A 22,457-nucleotide genomic window follows, 5' to 3' on the forward strand; every position below is an offset into this window, starting at 1 on the left:
CTAATACCAGAGTATAGGAGGATGTTGAAGGCCATGAGCCTCGATACTCGAGTGAGAAGCAGTACTTTGGTATTGTGATTCTATTATTTCTTTTGAAAATTTTGCTTATCTTGTGGATATTCATGATAAGACCGATACATGAAACTGCTTCCCACTTTTGAATTGGTACCATAACAGAAGTATTTATTACAGCATTTTCTTCCTCCTCTTTGATAGTTTCTGGTACCTTTCTAAATATAATCCTTATAATTTTCTTTGTTATTGTTAAAATTGCTATATCTTAACCATTGTGTGAATAGCAGTTAAAGTAACTCATTCTATGCTTCTTTCACCTTTACATGTAATTAGAGTTATTATTATTATTATTATTATTATTATTATTATTATTGATAGCTAAGCTACAACCCTAGTCAGAAAAGCAGGAGGCTATAAGCCCAAGGGCTCGGGGAAGGTAGCCCATTAAGGAAAGGAAATAAATTAACTACAAGAAAAGTAATGAGCAGTTGAAATAAGATATATTAAAAACAGCAACATTAAAATAAATCTTTCTTATATAACTGTAAAAACTTGAAAGAAACAAGAAGATAGAATAGTGTGCCCGAGTGTACTTTCAACCAAGAGAACTCTACCCCAAGACATTGGAAGACCATGGTACTACCCAAGACTAGAGAAGAATGGTTTGATTTTGAAGTGTCTTCCTAGAAGAGCTGCTTACCATCGCTAAAGAATCTCTTCTACCCTCACTAAGAAGAAAGTAGCCACTGAACAATTACAGTGCAATAGTTAACCCCTTGAGCGAAAAAAAAAAAATTGTTAATCTCAGTGTTGTCAGGTGTAAGAGGACAGTAGGATGTGGAAAAATTAGGCCAGACATATTCTGTGTATATGTAAGCAAAGAAAAATTGAGTCATAACTAGAGAGTGGGATCCAATGTAGCACTGTCTGGCCAGTCAATGGACCCTATAACTTTCTAGCAGTAGTATCTCAACAGCAAGTTTTAGCAGTATTATCACAACAGCAAGTTGGTGCCCTGGCCAACTTACTACCTAATTATTTCAATTAACATTAAAAGAAAAAAATAGGTATATTAGTTTTGAAAAAATCATATTTTTTATACTTTATTTTTAAATCACACTCCAGTTTAATGTTAAAACCTCTCCCCACTTTCCCTGCTTGAATTGATAGGTTTTGCTATCTATTCTGTTAGTGGAAGTGGAAAGCTGATCAGATGCATTATGTTTTGGATAGCATTAAACATCGTTCACTTGCAAGCTTGCCCATTAGCTCATCGTGAGTTAACTCTCAATAGTGTAAATATAGGCATTTGTACAGTTAAAATCAAAAGAACGCCGACACTCGGGGGAAATCTTTCGTCAGATGTCTCTAGCGTTCCCATGACAAAACAGACAACGAGTTGCTCCTCTACTACTGCTACGAAATGGGCGGAGCCTTCTCCAACCTTGGTGAATCAAAGACAGTAAACGGCTGTCTTTGTCAGCGGAAGCATTGAAATGTTACAAATAGAGTTGCCATATTTCATTCTCAGTTATCATTTAACGTCTCAAATATCCACTACAAATACTGAATACACACACACACACACACATATATATATATATATATATATTGAACCCACAAAATCATGTAGAAAATATTGGAGTGTCGTAGCTAAACAATTCCTTCCGTTAACAGCTATATTTGATTATTTTAACATTAGTCTTGTTCAGGTTACCGATGAACGAAAAAAGTAATTTCAATTATGTTTCTATGTTAAAACATATTAATAAAAAACATCATACAAGAGTTATACCCACATAAAAGACGTTCAAGAGAGAGAGAGAGAGAGAGAGAGAGAGAGAGAGAGAGAGAGAGAGAGAGAGAGAGAGATATATATATATCAAATGGTTTGAGCTTACTCTAGTTAATGAAGTAATGTAACAGCACATAAACTCCTTTTTAGACATTTATGCATATCAAAATATTGTTTGTCATTATTATGCAATGTTTCAAATAGAAATGATTGTATTATACTCCCAAAAGCTTATCATTATTTTTCAGATGATAGATTGACTGCTAAAAACTACTTACAGTTTATAGATATTCATTGAATGTAACATTTCGTAATACGTGAGGATACTTTATTGTAAAATATTTCCCAAATTATTCAGATTCAGGGGTATGCGCCGTTCCAGTCTTTAGACTCTAAGCCACTTTCCCTTTATTCATCATTTATTTTACATTCCCATTGTTGAGCTTTGTCTTCTCACCGTCTGCTATCTTGGCCTTGAAGGATTAGCATTGCCATTTGAACTAAAATCTTAATCATATATAGTAAAGTCTTTACTACATAGCTAATTTAATCTTTGTCGTAAGTGCTTTATTCACTTGATAATTATCGAAACTAAATGGCAAAATTGGAGATAGTTATTACAGGATATAAATAACGGGATAATTTTCTTAGAATCAATTGCTTATCCAAATAATGGGTGATTTTGGGGGAAAATAACTATAATTGCTTTTAGGCGTTTGGAGGATTTGCTTCCTTAAGGATCCGTATACCAACATTTGTCCAGCTGCATATAGTTTGATCTTTATATTTTATACTCCTCTATATACCTTAAATGCTCTGTAGGAAAATTTAACCAGTTGCTTTAAAATCGACTAAGATATTTTCGTTAACTGGAATAATGATAGAGGAATGGGATATATATTGTACTGTATAAAAAATCTGAGGGGCACCACTTATTCATGGAAGCATGCTTCACAAGGCAATTTTTTTTACTTCGATGGAGATTGAAAAACTAAGATAGAGGAAAATGAAATACAGATCTCCAAATGCCTTATACCGGAATCCAGCTAATGAATATCTTGTCTTGGTGTCACACAAATATCAAATAGTTCCAAGTTGGAATGGTCAAGTGAAGGTGTTTCTGCTGCCGCTTGGGAGAGATTTCTTTTATGGAGGCACAGTGAGGAGCTAAGAACCAAAGTTGACGCCCTAAGACGAGCACCGAGGAAGAAGGGCATTCATTTTAAAGATAATATTTAATAAGTAAATGAATAAATAATGATAGAAAAAACACAAATATTAAATAATGAATCAGGGGATAGAGGAAGAAGCTCAGGAAATAAAATCTTAAGAATGAGAGAAAATATTTAGGAATCCATGAGTACTGTATCGCTCCACAGCTGTATAAGTTAGTGATTAAAAGGACAATCAAACTTTCACTTCCGAGATATTTCAATATTTGGTTTTTCCTTTCCCCTACTCACGGCACCAGCTGTAGAAATTGTGGTTTAACTAATACCCTGATAGGCTGAGGAGTTGGTATGGATAGCTTTTGCTCGAACAACCCGAAATAGAGCTTCACGGATAGTAATGCATTTTTCGCTTGTTGAGCGCCCATCTACCTTGCGTAATTTACCCGGTCAAGAGACCTACATCTAGCACCCTATAGCTGGGCTAATTCGGGCACTTGATCACTGTAAATAAGGACTTTATCATACAAAGCTAAGAGTATTTGAATAAAGATTATAAGATCTTTATGCATGAAATTGATAAGAAGTTGGTTTGATCTCAAAGCTGTTTAATTTCTCAAGATAAAGCTACTAGCAATTATATAATCATTGATAACTTACAATAAGGGTACAGTGAACCCTCGCTACTTCGCGGTTCGACCATCGCGGATTCACCACTTCGCGGATTTTTTCCATAACCCATATATATACAGTAATATATATATATATATATATATATGTATGCATGTATTTATGTATATATGTAGGTATGTATATGTGTATACATATAAATATATATATATATATACACACACACACACACACACATATATATATATATATATATATCTAAAGTAGGAAGATGTGATGTAGTTCTAAGGGAAAAGTATGGGAAATATGTCTGGGTAATAAGCAAAGCTCTACCTCCAGTTTGTTTCTTCATTATGATCAGAGATAAATGTAAACAAAACATTGGTTGCCATTTTTTATCGTGCTTTTTAGCGTGTTTAGGAAAAGCATGATATAAAATTACCTTTAATATTTGTGCCTGTTTTAGTTTAGGGTACTGTAGTACATGCATTAAGTGTTCTGTACATTAAAGGGTAGTTTGTTAACAGTACTACTTACAAGGGAAGGTTTTAAAAGTCTGAATATACATGTTGAATAAATAGGTAAATAGGGTGTCACTACTTCGCGGATTTTCACCTATCGCGGCCGCGACTGGAACCTATCTACCGCGATAAACGAGGGTTCACTGTATTAGAATGGTGAATCATTTCGTGCTTATGCCATCTATTCGTGTATATTTTCAGGAAAAATTATAGGAGAATTCATTTTGGGAAAATAGGTATATCATAGTTTCATGACAAAATTTCTGAAAATTATGTCGTTCTGAGACTATGATTTGTCAATAAAACAAATTTTTTTAAACTCTTTGCCAGAATGTGATAGCATCCTCATATACCTCAATATAAGTTATTTTCAATACGAAATAATAAATTCTGATTGTATTCAAGGTGCTTTGCAGTCATCAGTATCTATTATATCCATCATCGATTATCTAATATGCGAAGTTAATACTTAAATTTCGTTACTTACCAACCTTCCATCAACAGCACCTATTTTATTTTACTGCTGCTATCTTTTACAAATCAACTAATAATGAATTAGGTTAGCCAAATTTATTAGAACATTGACGGTTATCAAATAAATCTCAGACAATGATACAATATCTTACAGGCTGTATCATGAGTCTACAAGCAGCCTGTCTCCACAACCCCTAAAACAGAAATGACTTTCCTAATAGTATATATATATATATATATATATGTATATATATATATGTATATATATATATATATATACATAATGTATATATATATATATATATATGTATATACAGTATATATATGTATATATATATATATATATGTATATATATATATGTATATATATATATGTATATATATATATGTATATATATATATGTATATATATATATGTATATATATATATATATATATTTATATATGTATATATATATGTATATATATATGTATATATATATATGTATATATATATGTATATATATATATATGTATATATATATATATATATATATATAATATATAATATATATGTGTGTGTGTGTGTGTATGTTTTGTATTTGTATTGAAAAGTTGAGACGTCAAATGATTATACAGAATTGAAATATGGCAACTCGATTTGTAACATTTGTATACTTTTGCTAACAAAGACAGCCCTATACTGTCTGATTCGCTAAGGTTTGAGAATGTTCCGCCCATTTCTTAGAAGTTGTAAGAAGAGCAACTCCATGTCCGTTTTGTCATGGGAACACTAGAGACATCTGATGAAAGATTTCCCCCGAGTGTCGGCGTTCTTTTGATTCTAACTGTACCTCAACTGCTGAAACAGTCCCTTGAGAAAAAAATCCACAACAGTTCCTGTACAAAGATATAAACAAACTGGAAAACCAGTTATAATGTCTGATTATCCCTCTGAACAGGAAGATAAAAATGAAGAAAACATAGGCAGAAGCAGACTGAGATGAGGTTTTTCCTTTTCAATAATTACGTAAACTTTATTTGGTGAAAAATATCCAAGTAAGTTACCCAAGGTAAGTTCAAATTGCCTCTTTCAAGGCATCCTTTTTTAATGGTAGAAGAATGATTCCTCTCTAGTAGACATTACGGAAGAGTTGCCAACCGGACTCAAAAGATCTTGTTGGAGAACACTACAATAGTCTTCCCCTGCAAATCCTTGGTAGGAGGAAGACTTTCAAACTTTTGTCACATTTGGGAAAGCCTTCATCCTAATCCACGTCACATTTGGGAAAGCCTTCATCCTAATCCACGTCACATTTGGGAAAGCCTTCATCCCAATCCACGGGGTGCTAATTTCTGCCAAAGGTTACTTGATTTCTCTAGCCTCCAATCTTTTGTTTTCCAAGGAACCAAAACTATTTCCAAGTTATCTAGCAAATAAGCAAAGGCGCACATTTTAAAATTGGAAATTGTGAAGCTTTTGGAAAAAAAATTTGATTGAAGAGGTCTTGAACCCTACTCAAGGGTTTTACAACAGGTGATTCCTAGTCCAAATGTGGTTTGGAAAACAATGTTAGAGGAGTCTCAAACCTCAACAAGTTATTTCTTCACAAAGTTTTCCATGGATACTCCCTCAACAGATCTTGGGGGCAAAACAAAATGTAAATGTAGAAGCAAAGAATAAAAAATCTATCCTTCACGTCTTTGAGAGACATAAATCTATTGAAATGAGAGTGTGTTAGGAGTAGACATTATTAGAATCATGCTTCTAGAGAATCTGTAAGAACATCTTGTGAGTATAGAAATAACAAGGTAATTGAATATGCTAGTTTAAGTAAAGATCAGTGGTTTGTGTATATGGAATGAATATGTTCTTAAAATGTCACAGTACTGGTTGTACTTGTAGCATTGCAATAATGAGATTAACTGGTTATGTAGAGAGTGAAAAAATACAGAAGTAGGCTATGTACTATGGAAACCAATAGAAATTCTACTTGCTCCTGAAGCATTACATGTCCCAGTATATAAAAGATTACACAATATTGTTATGACTGGAAACTGACAATTTGTTGGGCAATATTTGAATTGTTTAAAAAGTAGCCTTCTTTTTCACCAGCCTAAACCCTTCTTTTTCCTTTTTTTTGTATTGGTCTTTGTTGTGGTTTGTAGATGCATGTAGTTTTACTAATCCAAAGTTGTTTAGAGATGATTCAAAAGGCAAAAATACCACACTGGACATTAGTTTATTGTAAGTCATTTAGATTTGAAATTGCACAGAAGTTTTATTGATCAAATTTAAATTAGAAAAGAGTTTTTTATCTCTCTCTCTCTCTCTCTCTCTCTCTCTCTCTCTCTCTCTCTCTCTCTTTCACATATATATCAAGGTCACATTTTCATTTACTATGTTCCCTTGATATTTTCAACCTTATTTAAGAAAATATCAAGATTGGTAATTGTGGGTACTTCATTATTAAAGTGCATTGTTGCCTCCCTAGGTGTAATTTCTAATCCAAGCAGCACTGTCGTGGTATTAGTTTGTAAGCATTTCATCTATCTTCAGTCTTATTCATGTGGTATCAGTCCCGTTTTTAAAAGTTTTGTTATATTCATTTTAACTCTACGTGGTTAGGTAATATCTCTAAAATTATTTTAAGAATTATGTGGGTAGGCCTTAGCTCCCTTATGCTATAAGTGTAAGGTCTATTTATTATAGTTTTAGTTAATCTATTGATCTTAGTAAATAGTTTTAGAATGTGGGGTAGTAACATGCTTGTAATTTACCTTTCAGCATCTGAAGATATTGAAGGCGAGGAAAGAGAATCTCCAGAATAGTTTATGCCTTTCGGTACATAACTACATTTTAGAGTAATGAATTAAAAAGACTCCAGATTGATGAAGTATAATTTGTTGTTTTTGTTATATTTTTATATCGTGCAAAACTTTATACCCATAGAGGATTTTACTTTTTGAAACGTCCACCAGGCTTGTTGTCTCGTTTCTTACTTAGCAAAGTGTAAGTTGATAATTAACAAATATTAGACAAATTATGCCTCATGTACATAGTTGTAATTTGAACTTGGTAGTAACTGTGTTATTTTACATAGATTTTTCATATGTGTCTGTATCTGAAGCATTTTGTAAAAAAGAAGTTTACTGTATCTCTATCCTGAAATGAGAGAAACTCTGTACTATTGTCTAAGTAGTATTATGTTTAACGCACCTGTACTGTTAAAATATTTGTACAAACCTTAAGTCTAGATTGGTCGATAGAGAAATATTTTATTCAAGGAAAGATATTTGATAGTGTTTTGTGGACTTTTTTTTTTAATTTATTTTGATAGGCTCTGTGTTTTTTTGCTATTTTATATATAAATATAAAGTGCAATGGGAAGATGATGTTTCATGCCAAATTTTATCTATTTCATACTGTATTTAAGCTTTGATTTGTAAACTTGTTAGAAATGTAAATAAATTATAAATGGTAATTTTCGACTGATATACAAGTTAATAAATTATAAGAACCTTCTATTACACTGGTTGGATTTATTTATAAATTTGTCCCATTTATAGATTATACAGTAGTACTGTAGTTAGAAAGTAAAGTAATGTAGAGTAGCAAGTGTGTGTTTCTATAGTCAATTTCTTTTAGCGATGCAGATTTGCACCGACTCGCAGCGGTACCCTTTTAGCTCGGAAATGTTTCCTGATCGCTGATTGGTTGGACGAGATAATTCTAACCAATCAGCAACCAGGAAACTTTTCCGAGCTAAAAGGGCACCGCTGCGAGTCGGTGCAAATCTGCCTCGATAAAAGAAATGGACTATAGTATGGGAATTATTGAATTAAGTACAGTATTGTAGTTTAATACTCTGATACTCTAGAATATTATAGAAAAGGGAGATTTCATTGCATGAAAAAGGAAATAGACCATGGACATTTTCTTTAAAACCTTTTAAATGAACCTGGGAATTAACAGGGATAGTGGCAATCTATTATTTGTTTGAGAAAGTTTTAGTTTGTCTCATAATGGTTGCTTGTAGCTTGTTACAAACTGGTATTATTTCCAAGAATCTCTCCTGCTGTTCATGTTGCCTTAGTCTCCAGAAGCTCGTCATTTATATGGGTTAACTCCCAAATAATTTAGTTCCGATCAGAATTGAGAAGATGTCGGATTATCCCACCCACACTGGGAGGAAGTGTCTGTGTTAGCAAGACAGCTCTAGCCATCTCGTGGTTGCTGTACCTATCAGACGTGTTAAGGCCTCTTCTGCGCTGTTTTATTCTTGGGGCTTGTACTTTTTCTTTTTTGCTTGTACGAGTGTGATCATGAGTACTGGTAAAGGTAGTCTGAGAACCTGTCCTGGTTTTGATGGGCATCAGTGTGGCACCTTCATGAGCCGGGTCAAGGTCGGTTCTTATCCTGTTTGCTCAAGTTGTTGAGGTAAACGTTATACCCCTTTCTCTACATGCGACTTTTGCATGGATTGGCTGTCTTCCCAGTGGGAAAGATCTAATGCAAGGCTCAAAAAGACCAGATGAGAACATACACTTTCTGCTTCGTCCCCTTCTCGGGGAAAGAAACTTGAAACCTTCAATAATTCCTCATGTTATCTCCCACTCGGATCCATCCTTTTTCGAAGTTTTCAGAAACTCCAGTGTCCAAAAATGACAGTCATCCTTTTCAAAGTACTGAGGTGACTAATGTGCTGTCCCCTATGGGACACAGTTGACCCAAGATAAGGCACAGTGATACTGATCCTCAGGCTTTGGTCCTTATCCGACCAGTGCATAGAGTGGGAGCAGATCAACCTATCTCTCCAGGCACAAAATCAGCATTGCTGGAGGGATTTTATTATCTGCCATTACGAGCTCGCAGCGAGCTTGGCCTTCCAATATGGAAAGGTGCCAAAATGGTCTCCTCTGCAAAAGGAAGCCATTGGCTCTCCTAAGAAGGCTCCCTCTTCCTTTACAGATGATTTAAGAATATCTGTGGCATCAAAGACTTTAGATGTCAGGATGCCAAAAACCTCAAATCATTCATTGATTAAGAATGTCTAATGTGGCATAAATTTCTATCCCAAAATTACAGGTTCAATATTTCTGCCCAGGGGGGGAGTGCACATTTTGTCTCGCAGGTAAAATAAAGGTAGAATAATCCACACGTGTAAACACACTGAACGTGCTGCCATGAACACGCGTGAAATTAGAGGACAGCCTGCCACAGTCAAACGGTTAAGGCGTGCAGATTTGGAAGCCTTCATCAAGAAAATTGAATAAATTGGTGGTCACGTCGCTCATTCCTGTCTATATTGCCCCTGAGAAAACCTGATTTTCCTCGTTTTCAGAGCTGCAGTCTCGAGGTCTGTGGAATAAAAAAGGTGGTAGAGCTTTACTCGCCTTATCTTCAGGTAGCAATACGTAAATCATGGTCTCTACCCCTAGGAGGGAAACGAAACCATTTCGATCTCTCCCAACTTTGACAGGGTCCTTAATAAGGAGTAATCAGGGCTCGCCACACACTTTTTCAGGTTTTCCTCCCTAATATGGAGAGAGAGGAAAGATCTTCTGAGCAAAGCGGAAAGATTGTTCCATGATCAGGAACCTAGACCTGTGGCGATGACACAGGACAATAGAACATCCATGTTAGCTCCTATCACTATTGATGACTCACCAGAACAGACTCTGCAGACTTCCTGCGATCACGAAGTAATCCCTTTGGAAGTGCCAACTTCTTGCCCATGCGAGACGTCGTGTGAGTTTGATTAGGAAACTCGATGGGTTTGGTGACCCTCCTCATGCCAAGGAATGAGATGCAATATTAACAGCGGGTTTCCAGGATCTCAGAATACGTATCACAGATTTGATGTGTCTTTCAAACCAGGTTTTAGACACTTGACTTACTCAGTAAACAGACTTTGGCAGCTGAAAAATCTCTTAGATTGAGTAGATCATCCAAACTGCATCCTCTTGCCCTATCGAGGCAGACAAAGTTTTATGTTGGCTCTGAAGCTCACCCGAGCTCTCTACCGGTAAATCCAGATGTTGCTTAACTCCTGGAGTCTTAAACGACAAACCCTGCTAAACTCCTGGAGTCTTAAACGACAAACCCTCTCACCTTCCACCTTAGCAGCATCAGAAATTCATAACCTGTAGGTAGCTGCCATGTCAGAATTCCAATCCTGCTCCTAACGTGGTCACTAGTCAGGAGAAGTGTCCTTTATAGTGATTTCAGAGAACCTGAAAATCCCATATGTTGATAAGCAGTTCGAGGAGATGTGCAGTCAAGAGAAAAAACTATTAGTTTATATTTCATCAGATTGTTTCTATTTGGGGAAACTTGTGTTCTTAAAAGGTGACGTAGTGGTCTTAAATATCACAAGACAGATTACTCCCAGGGATGCTTTTTTCCTTAGGAACTTGATCATCATAGATAACCCTACTCTCTTCCCCCCTGCAGAAGTGGCAGCTACAGGGGAGAAGTGTGAAAGATCTAGCCACACTTTTTACCTGAGAAGGGCTGTGACCTCAAGGTACACAAACTTTCACCTTTCAAACAGTCTTGGCAGCATAGATTGCTACCTGAGCCAGACAAAGGTCAAACATCCAAGAGACATGACCAGACTTCTTTTTTTTGTCTCAGGACGAAGTAGCAGAGGTCAGCGAGGCTCCCACTATGGAGGGCAGGTCCCCTGACTTACCATCATTAAGCGGGTGCTTGCAAAGTCATTGGATGAGGTGGCAGTTCTTTGGGGCAGATCCCTGGCCCATAGAAGTGCTTTTCTCGGGGTATTGTGTCGCATTCACGAGCTGTCGCCCTCCTCGGACTACAACTCCGATGATCCTCTCATTTTAATAGAGAGGATCATGGAAAGACCTCCTACTGGGACTAAGTGTCACAAATGCTTAAAAAAGATGCCATCGAAGAGGTTTTAGTGAGGTCCCCAGGCTTTTTTAGCAACCTATTCCTGGTGAAAAAGTTAACTGGGGGTTTGAGACCTGTCATAGACCATTCCCACTTGAACCAGTTTGTTCTCAAAATAAGGTTAAAGATGGAAACCCCAAACACAGTTCTTCAGCCCATCAGAAAGAACAACTTTCTGCTGACCATAAGCCTGAAAGATGCGCACAGTATTTTCAGATCCCTGTTCATCACTTCTCAAGAAAGACGGATTCATTTTCAGAAACGTATTCCTTTTCAAAGACAAGATTTACCAGTTCAAAGTGCTATGCTTCAGCCCATCCACAGCCCCACAGGTATTCATTCATCTGTCTGTTTTCCCTAGTTTCAGCTTGGGTTCATACCATGTGTTTAAGGCTCCTGAGGTACAGTAACTGGACGACAGGCAAAATGAAGATCAAGGCTCATACACAACAGGGAGAAGTCAACTTTTTTCCTTTGAGGTGCTTTCTTTATTTGGGAATGGCTATAGACTCGGCCCAAGCACGAGCATTTCCGTCCTTAGAATTCAAAGGTTCAGACAAGTAGCAGCCCTTTTCCTCAAAAAGGAATCTCTTCCAGCCCAGTCCTGGTAGAAACTTCTAGGTTACCTTGCCTCTTTCAAGAAGCGAGTTCCCTTCAGGAAGATGCACCCTCGCTCATTGCAATGAGCACTGAGGAGCCAGTGGTCACAAACATCAGACTCCCCATCAGCTCATTCAATAAAAAAGTCCCCTGAGCAGTAAGAACAGATCTCTCATTGTGGCTGAAAGAGTAGAACGTGTCGGCTGGAACACTGCTACAGGTTTCACTTCTAAATTTTCTCCTTTTTACAGATGCTTCTCACCAGGGATGAGTAGCCTATCTATGGGAAGAACAGATTTCACGGATATGGTCACAGGAAGATAAGACATTCCATATAAACTACAGTACAGTACATAGAAATGAAAGATGCATACTTTGCATTACTCCACTCTTCAGAAACCATCAAGGGTCACAAAGTATTGTTGATGAGCGACAACAAGGCTGTGGTGACTGACGTAAACTAACAAGAAGGTTCAGTATCCCATCTGTTATGCCAACTTGCAGTGGGAATACATATTAGGCCCAGATAAATGCAGTTCTTCATCCTAAGAAAGAAGATTGTGATAGCGGACAAACTGAGCCAAGTGGGGACGACAGTTGGTTCAGAATGGTCTTTGCATCCTCAAGTGGCGAAGAATCTTTTGACTTTGTGGGGTTCCCCGATAATGGGCATGTTTGCCACACTCCTGAACCACATACTCCCGGTGTATTGCTCTCCGATCTCAGACCTAGCTCAGATAATGGAGGATGCATTCCATCACCAGTGGTAGGGACTGGACTTTAATGCCTTTCCACCATTCTGCTTGATCCGTCAAGTGCTGAAAAAGATCAGGGAGTCAAAAATATAGGAGTAATGCTACTAGCTCCAGTATGGCCTCACATGCAGTGGTATCCCAGCCATATGTATTTTCTCATAGAAGTACACTGTATAAGAGTGGTCAAACCTCTGTCAACCTCATGTCAGAAGTTCCACAACGCAGTACACTGCCAATCTCTTCACAATTGGAGGTTTTACAGTATATCCTCAGAAAGAGAAGCTTTTTCAAGACAGATTGACTGCAAAGCAGTTATCAGGATATCTCCGCAAATCCTCCACTGCAGTCTATCAAGCAAAGTGGTGTGTCTTTCACTCACACTATTTTGTTGATTGCTTATTTTTAAGTATTATTACTGGAGGAGACATTTCTCTGTAACAGTGGTAAAATGTTATCGGACAGTCTTCAACCTGCAGGAAGTGGACTTCTCTTTGTGGGAACTCTCAGCCCTGATCAAGAACTTTGTGCAGTCTTGCCCACCCAGAGAACTAAACTCCCCATTTTGGAGTGTGTGATTAAGGTTCTAAAATTTCTACAGATGGCACTTTATGAATCTCTTCATAAAACCTTCGTTAGAGACCTTACTTTATATACGGTCTTCATTCTGGCCATAGCTTTGCCTAAGAAAGTAAGTGAGCTGCACAGCTTATCTTAATTTTTTTCACACTCCAAAGGGTGGAAAGATCGGTTTTATTTTGCTCCAGAGTTTGTGGCAAAAACAAAATCCACCCATTGCAGACAGATTTGATTCCTTCTATATCAGTTGTCAGAGAAATGACTAGTGATCCGGACAGTCTGTTACTTTGTTCTGTGAGATTAGTCAGATGTTATCTTAAAAGAGTGGCTTCTTTTGTCGTAAAGTCCTTAACCTATTTTTGAGGACAGGTCACAACAAAGAGAGAGTGACAAAGAATACTATCTCTTCTGGGTTACAAGAAGGGATTCTTAAAGCTTATAAGTCCTCAGGAGAAAAGCTATCAGGATCCCCTCACAGAGCTCGTGACATCCGCGGTATTGCTGTAACCCTAGTGTTCACTAAAACTACTCTAGTGCAAGTCTTTAGTACCGAGGTCTGGAAGAGCAGACTACCTACACTGCCACTTTTTCTTTGGGTCTATTAGTTGCTGCTCAACATATCTTATAAAAAATTTTATGCTTTAAAGGAGGAATAATTTGGGTTTCCTTTTTATATGAACATGAGTGAGTATCCGAATTGAAGAAAAAACACTCGTGATGGTAAGAGACCCTGTCTTTTTTTACGTGACATTTCATTTTAAAGAATAATAATTTTTAAATATATTAAGATAATCCTAATCTTGTGAGAGTAGTGACTTTGTCACTATTCTGGACTGATTTCTAGACCTTGCCTCGTACGAGTTTGCCTTAGAATGTTGCTCTTGGGGTTAAAGGTTAGACAGACACCCCTTTGCTACATGGGACTTCCTCCCACGTAAGGAAGACTCCCCATATAAATGATGAGAGAGTGTATTTGCGTAGGAACAAACTACAAATTTTTAATATTTGTATCTCCTTGCTATACAAACCTGAGTCATTTATTTTTATGTCCCGCCTCATCCACCCGGCAAGTCTTGACCTTGAGATAGTGAAGCTGTCTTGTTAACGCAGATGCTTCCTCCTATCCTGGGTGGGATAGTTGGTAACCAAACAATCTTACCAGAATTCCACATCTTAATTCTGGACATAAATGAGTGACTTTGGAGTAAACTCATATAAAGGCCTCGGGCTTGTATAACTAGGAAAATACAAATTATCTTAAAGATAGGTAGTATTGTCGACGTTACCCCTTAAACATTGAAATATTATTAGTTTTCTTTCTGTCCAATATACTAATGCCTTTAGTAAAGCAATGAGACTAATAGTGTCTACCAACGATAAAATGATGTGCATTTCATATTGTCTTCTTTCTTTTAAGTTGGCTTGGTAATAGGACACCACCCACCCGAGGAGATACTACTGCCCGAGAGTTATTGGGCCCTTTGAGTGGCCAGACAGTACTACATTGGATCCCGCTCTCTGGTTATGGCTCATTTTGTCTTTGCCTACACATACACCAAATCATCTGGACTATTCTTTCCACATTCTTCTCTGTCCTCGTACACCTGACAATGAGATTACCAAGCAATTCTTCTTTGCTCAAAGGGTTTACTACTGCACTGTAATTGTTCAGTGGCTACTTTTCTCTTGGTAAGGTTAGAAGAGACACTTTAGCTTTGGTAAGCATCACTTCTGGGAGGACACTCCAAAATCAAACAATTGTTCTCTAGTCTTGGGTAGTGCCATAGCCTTTGTACCATGGTCTTCCACTGTTTTGGATTAGAGTTCTCTTGCTTGAGGGTACACACGGGCATGCTGTTCTATTTTATTTCTCTTGTAATTTTTTTTTTATAGTTCGTATAAGAAAAATCTAATTTAATATTGTTACATACATATACCAAGTCACTTCCCCCAATTTTGGGGGTAGCCGACATCAAACAAATGAAACAAAAAAGGGGACATCTACTCTCTATGTTCCTCCCAGCCTGACAAGGGACTCATCCGAGTTTGGCTGGTACTGCTAGGGTGGCACAGCCCACCCTCCCACATTATCCACCACATCTCAGGCTTAACCCTGTTTCAAACGCGTCTTAACTTCTCAAGTCGTAGCTAGGGATTCTAGGACACCATTCAGTAAGGGTTCTGATGGTGCATGGTACATCGCTTATTTTAAATTCTCTTGTAGAGCCTGAGATTGTTTATTTACTTTTGACCCTTCTGCTGGAAAACCCTCTCATTCCTACATTTCTAGCCACTCTTTTATAGACAACTAGAGTGTGAGGCAGAAGACAGAGATGATAGCATAGATCCTTATATCCTTTTCACTCTTAAAGGCCTGTAAACAACTGCTCATTCTAATTTGTTATACTGTATCAACTTTTTGCATGAAATAGTTTCTGAAGTTATGCAATGAGATAGAGTTGAAAGCCTTAAAAGCCCAAAGATATAATCCAAGATAGATATATTTAGTAGGCATAAACCACCAATAAGTTCATGTGTATGTTACAATGAGGGCCAGGTCATCAAACATGAAGGCAAAGGTCAAATAGGAATTTAACTTGGCAGGTAATTTTTGAACGAGATAGGTATGTATTGCGGCCTGTTATCAGAACGTACTAAAAGGTTGCTATACAAGCCCAGTGTTTTTGGACAGTTGGTTTCAACGTTGGTAAGACTATACCCCAACTCGTACGCACTACATCTAACCACATGAAGAATGTCCACTATTCTCCAAGACAAAGAGTTTTTGAAGTCCCCTCGATTTTCTGTCTTAGGTTCCCAGAAACTGCCCACTAATAATTTATATCAAAGGTAATGGAATGTGTATTTTGATTGATGAAAATCAGGTCCCTTCTGTTTTGGAACCCTCGAAAGTTCTGGATCTTGCCTACCTCCCGTCAACTCAGTCGGCGCCCGCTGAAGTTTCAGTGAATGTAGTAACTTCAGCTCCTGCGGCGCCTACTTCTCACACCGTTTGCGCTTCTACAATATCACAGCGTCGCAAGCTCAAACATCCCCCTCCTCCTCCTCCTCCTCGGAAGCTAGGAGGGAGAGAGAGAAGAGGAAAAGGAGAGCTCGCTCTCCTTCGCCTAGACATTCTCGCCGGAGAGACAGGCGATATAGGAAGAGACATCATCGTTCTCGCTCTTCCTCTCCTTCTGTCTCTTCACGGGACTATAAGCGCTCTCGGCGCAAGCCTAAGAAGAGCGCTTCCTCTTGTCATCGTTCTGCCTCACTGTTGTCTTTCTCTTGCGAGGGATCATCTAAGCGCTCAAAGTACTTCAAGAAAAAGAGCGCTACGTTACGTTCTCGCTCTTCGTCGCAAAAGAGCTCTTCAAAGCATAATAAGCGCTCCCCTAAGAGAAGCGCTTCCCACAGCGAACGCTCAAAATCGCCTGCCGATTCTTATCACGATTTTTCATCTGATCGCGCCAGGAACACGGCCAAGGGCATAGCGCGTCCTAATCTCGAACCCTCTCCTTCACATATTAGTTTGAGGGTCTCCGATCACTCTAGGAAAGTTAGAAAGAGTGCTTCTCCTTGCTTTCGCTCCTTATCATTAGAGAAAGGTCGCTCTCGCCCTTCGACTTCTCGATCTCGCAAGTCTCCGGTCATACATTCGCAGGGTCAATCTCCTCGCCCTCGTGTTTCAGACAGGACAACCTTGCACCCGGTTCCCTTGCATCCTAATGAGTTAGGGATTACGAGCTTCTCGAAAACCTCGGAAGAAGACGCAGGGGTTCAACCTTCTCTTCAGTTGAGAGCAGAGGGTAAAGGCCAGATCACCGATCAATTCGGCCTCTTCCACCTTGTCCTTCAGACCTTTCAAAGAGAGGAATCTAAAAATTCTACTAGGTCAGTTCCGAAAATTTGGTCGCTTTCCCCTAGATTGTCTACATCCACGCAAGGTCAGGTGCTCGTGGCGCCATTATCCAGTGCTCAGCCTTCCCTTGCAACAACGGTAGCATGGTCTTCTACTTCGCCATTACCACCAGACACTCCAACTTCTATCATTTTTCCCCTTTCGAAAAAGAAATGTGAGGGGTAAGGTAAAAGGTTTGTCTGCTGCTTGCATCTCCACTTCACCTGTAATAACACGCGAGGAATTAGCGCAGCCTGAGGATTCCTCGGAAGAGCCGCCGTCGAAGGACTTGGAGTCCTCCTATTTAAGGGCTTTAAGAACTATGTGTAATATCTCGGGCCTCGGCGATTTGCATCTGTCTCCTCGACCTCTTGACGCTCCAGCCTTAGATAGGCTGTGTCGTCCCCCACCGAACCCTAAGGCCAGAATTGAACTTCCCTGGTCTGTTCACACTAGAGGCCGTCTGAGGAATGTCTTGCAGGCGGTCTTGAGAGAAACGGGTTCCCTGAAGTCTCAGGGATCCCATAAACTTTTGAAATTCCCGTTTATGAGGCAAAAGCGCTTTACAAGGTCAGAGACGCCAACCCTTCTCCTCTGACCTTGGATTCCCTCATGGCGAGGCTCACACCTGGCTGCTCCTTGGAGCGAGATTCTACTCTTCCAGTCTCTTTCTCAGCCACAGAAGCCTCGGCAATGGAAGCGGCTTCAATGTCCCTTCTGGAGGCTTTATGTTGGTTTGACACGTGGTCTGGTCCAGTCTGCTACCTCGCGAGTCACGAGGACCTGTCAAACCAAGACTCCATGCAGTCCCTACAGGAAGTCCTGGCTGCTGGGACCAAGACAATGGAGTTTCTAACCGCTACAACAGCGACCATGTGGGGCAATTGGGTTCTCAAAAGGAGGGAATCAGTAGTTTCCAGACTTCATAGGAGCATCGGTAAGGCCGAGGGATCAGATTTGAGAAACTCGGACCTTCTACAACCTCTTCTCTTTTCTAAGCAAGCAGTTTCCTCTACTTTAGATACTTGGAGGAAAGAGACGCAGGACACCGCGATGCAAAAGGCTGCTTCCTTTCACACAATGCAGCAGCAGCCAACTCCACAACCTGAGGCCACAATTGCGGCTCCACTTCCAGCTAAGAGCTTCCGCCGCCCCTCCTTTGTTGCCAAACCTATGGGCAGAGGAAAGTCGGTTCCTCCCAAGGCTAAAGGTAGAGGGAGGAACCCTAGACAGAAATATGGTCTCGGTTCCCCCCTTCCAGTGCGTAGGGGGTTGCCTGCAGGGGAGTTGGAGGTGGAAAGCTATGGGGGCCATGTAATGGACCATCAAGGTGCTTCGTTGGGTTACCGCATCCCTTTCAGAGGCTCTCCTCCTCCTCTAATTCCTCCTCCGATCTCGTCCTCCCAGGTCCCTCGGGATCGCGGGAAACAGCAGGCCCTAGCTCAGGAAATCCAGAGCATGCTTCTGAAGTGCGCCATCCATCAGGTCCCTAACACCTCACCGTGGTTTTTCAGTCACCTCTCTCTGGTAGAGAAAGCCTCGGGGGTGTTGGAGACCAGTAATTGATTCCTCAACCTTAAATCAGTTTGTGAAGCAGACTCCATTCAAAATGGAGACAGCAGCCTCCGTGATCCAAGCGGTGTGTCCAGGAGACTTTATGGCATCTGTGGACTTGAAAGACACATATTTTCAAGTACCAATCCATCTGTCGGCTCGGAAATTCCTGCGCTTTGTGGTTCAAGGTCGAAGCTTCGAATTCAAAGTACTATGCTTTGGTCTCTCGACCACCCCACAGGTGTTTACAAGGGTTTTCGAGCTCGTATCCTCCTGGGCACACAAGCACGGGATATGCCTGCTAAGGTATCTGGACGATTGGCTACTCCTGGCCTCGTCCAGGGAACAAGCTCTGGATCACCTGAGGAGGCTTCTCGACCTTTGCAAGGTTCTGGGGATTCTTGTAAGCGTAGAGAAGTCTTGCTTGATTCCGACTCAAGTCATGAACTATCTGGGGATGTCCATCAACATCCAGCTAGGAAGAGTGTTCCCTTCAGGAGACGAATCTCTGAGACTGGAACAATCCATCGCCCAAGTCTTGTCTCCACTGCCTCCTCCAGCCATTTTGTGGCAGTCTTCTGGGCCATCTTTCCTCTCTGGAAAAACTAGTTCCAGGTGGAAGATCAAGAATGCAATGTCTCCAGTGGCATCTGAAGACCCATTGGTCTCAAAAGAACGATTCCCCATTCTTGCCAGTGGAGGTTACAGCTCTTGTGATACAAGATCTTCAGTTGTGGTCAGCCAGAGAGAATACCCTGACGGCCATTCATTTCCAAAGCCCCAATCCGAAGTTTAAACTCTCTGTGGATACGTCGCGACGAGGCTGGGGTTTCCACCTAGGCCTGAAGTTAGCATCAGGAGACTGGTCTCTGATAAAGCAAACTCTCCATATAAATCACCTGGAATTGTTAGCAGCCTGGAAAGGCCTAAAATACTTTGTAGATCATCTACAAGGATGAGGGGGGGTGGTGCTGATGAGCGACAACTCCACAACCGTCTCGTATATCAACAAGCAAGGGGTTACTCTGGCAAGAAACCTCTGTCTTCTAGCAGTACAGATTTGCCAGTGGGCGGAAGGTCATGACATTCCTCTCACAGCCAGGTTTATTCCGGGTCGGAGAAACATCATTGCGGATCAACTAAGCAGGCATCACCAAGTGTTGAGTGGCGAATGGTCTTTGGATCTTCGAGTAGCGAAGGCAATAATAGCTTTGTGGGGTTTCCCCACAATAGACTTGTTCGCCACTTCTCTGAATGCGAAGCTTACTTGCTACTGTTCTCCAGTTCCAGATCATCAGGTAGCGCTCCAGGACGCCCTTCAACATTCTTTCTTGGGACAACCTGGACGCATACGCCTTTCCACCCTTTTGCCTGCTGAGAAGGGTGATCAACAAACTCATGACCTCCCAGAACTGCAATCTAACCCAAATAGCTCCGGCATGGCCAAGCAGAGAATGGTACGCGGACCTTCTTTCCCTTCTGGTTCAAGTTCCAAGGTTTCTTCCTCTGGAACCCCTTCTGCTGACGCAGCCACACAGTGGTGTACCCCATGGGAGAATTCCCTTGCTGAAGCTTCACGCCTGGAGGCTGTCCAGTCACTCCACAGAGTTAGAGGCTTTTCAGAGAGAGTGGCTGAGCACATATCCAGGCACCTGCGCCAATCTTCCACAAACCTCTACCAAGCAAGATGGAGAGTGTTTGCAGCTTGGTGTAGAGGGCGAGGCATGTCTCCACTCGATCCCTCTCTTCCTTTAGTGGTGGATTTCCTGTTGTACCTCAGGGAGGAAAAGCTCTTCTCAGTCTCGGCGATTAAGGGCTATCGCTCAGCTTTGAGCTTCATCTGTAGACTGAGAGGGGTTGACTTTTCCGCCTCAGAAGATATCACCTTGTTGATTCGAGGTTTTGAGCATTTTGCCCCCCTGTTGAGATTAGACCACCACCTTGGGACATGTCTTCGGTCTTACGTTCCCTGAAGCGTCCGCCCTATGAACCCTTAAATAGGGCTTCAGACTACTTTCTGACCCTTAAGACCGTCTTCCTGGTAGCTCTGGCCTCAGCCAAAAGGGTCAGTGAGCTACATGGTCTGTTTTACGACGTCACCCATTCTAGAGGATTGGGAGAAGTCTCTCTCGACTTCATACCAGGCTTTGTGGCTAAGACTCGGAATCCTTCATCTGCTGATGAGAGGTCTCGAGAATTTCAGTTTTCCAGCCTCAATAAGGTAACACAGGATACAGACCAGTTGTTACTGTGCCCAGTCAGGGTGTAAGGAAATACTTGAAGCATAGCAGACCTTTCAGACCACGTCTCTGTCATCTCTTCCTTAGTACCAACAAGGTAAAGAAGAGACTCTCTCGCAACATCATCTCTTTCTGGCTCCAGAAAGTTATTGCGAGGGATATTCACGGAGACCCAATGGCAGCACAACCCAAAGCTCAATAAGTTAGGGGAGTGGCTGCCTCACTGGCTTTTAAGAGAAATGTCTCTCCTAAGTCTTAAGAGCTGGGGTCTGGGAACGCCAATCTACATTCACAGATCACTATTTGAGCGACGTGACACATAGGTCTCTAGACATCTTTTCTATAGGGCCTATTGTGGCAGGTCAACAGGAGCCGTAGCTACCTTTACAACCTTTCAGGGGACAGTAGCCATTGGTTAAGGATACTGTGTTACACTAGGTTTTAAGAAGGACATCCATCTATCTTCTTTGTTTCCTTCACCCTACCATCTGGGTTTCCTAGTCTGTAGCCAGTTTCAGCTGGACTCACCAATGGAAATAAGGTATGAAACTCATCTTATTCCTCTCTCAGGGTATAAGTTATACTCATTGTCACAAGGTGTCCCCTTTTCAAGGTCGGGGGAATCCCAAGTATGAAGGGGTCCGAGTGGAATGTTCCTGACCCACTTCATCCTGAAACATTTGTTTCCACAAAGCTACTAACTTTCAGTTGTGCTAAGATTATGGGGATCTACAAAGAAAAATTTACAGATTTTTTCTTCACGATAGTCTAGTCTATGAATAGGAAACTCCTTGGACACCCTAGCCTCGGGACTAAGTCTCCTATAGTAAAGAATGAGGGTTTGTATCAGTGTAGGAACAAATGGCAAACTTGTAACAGAGTTTGTGTTTTTCCTAACATACAAACCCGAATTCTTAACACAAATCTTCCCTCCATCACCGCCCCCTAGATAGTCCTAGCTAGAATCCGATTGAATGTAAACACTAGCAACCGACCGGTGGTCCCCCACCTCTAACAGGTGGATAACTACCTGCCCGTTCATTAACGACCTTAAGGTTTTTCTGCCATATTTTCCAGCTCGCGCTAGAATATCTCCTATAGTAAAGAATTCGGGTTTGCATGTTAGGAAAAATACAAACTCTTGCAAGTGTGTCGTGTGTCATTTTTCCACTGTAATATACTGTTTTTAAGTGTTTTTTCAGAGGGTGGGAACAGATTAATATTTTTTTAGTTATTTTATATGGAAAAAATTGATACGAAATACGAGCTAATTGACATATGAGCTCGGGTCCCCCGGAACGCATAAAGCTCGTATCTCAAGGTATT

General features: G+C 40.3%; 1 protein-coding gene across 10 annotated transcripts in view; it reads left to right on the top strand.

Annotated features, from left to right (window-relative positions):
• Positions 1-22,457, top strand: part of LOC137638585 (BRCA2-interacting transcriptional repressor EMSY) — a 75,031-nt gene that overhangs the window by 49,231 nt on the left and 3,343 nt on the right. For 2 of the 10 annotated variants that reach the window (XR_011044158.1, XM_068370782.1), the window contains one exon: positions 7,372-8,116. The exons of the other annotated variants lie outside the window; for them this stretch is intronic. Coding sequence is in view for 1 of the 2 variants with exons in the window: in XM_068370782.1 (XP_068226883.1) it covers positions 7,372-7,415 (44 nt within the window). In the remaining variant the exon portion in view is untranslated. Of the gene's footprint in view, positions 1-7,371; positions 8,117-22,457 lie in introns of those variants that run through there. 10 annotated transcript variants of the gene reach the window in all.

This window comes from Palaemon carinicauda, chromosome 3, assembly GCF_036898095.1.
Source record: "Palaemon carinicauda isolate YSFRI2023 chromosome 3, ASM3689809v2, whole genome shotgun sequence".
Lineage (NCBI taxonomy): Eukaryota > Metazoa > Arthropoda > Malacostraca > Decapoda > Palaemonidae > Palaemon > Palaemon carinicauda.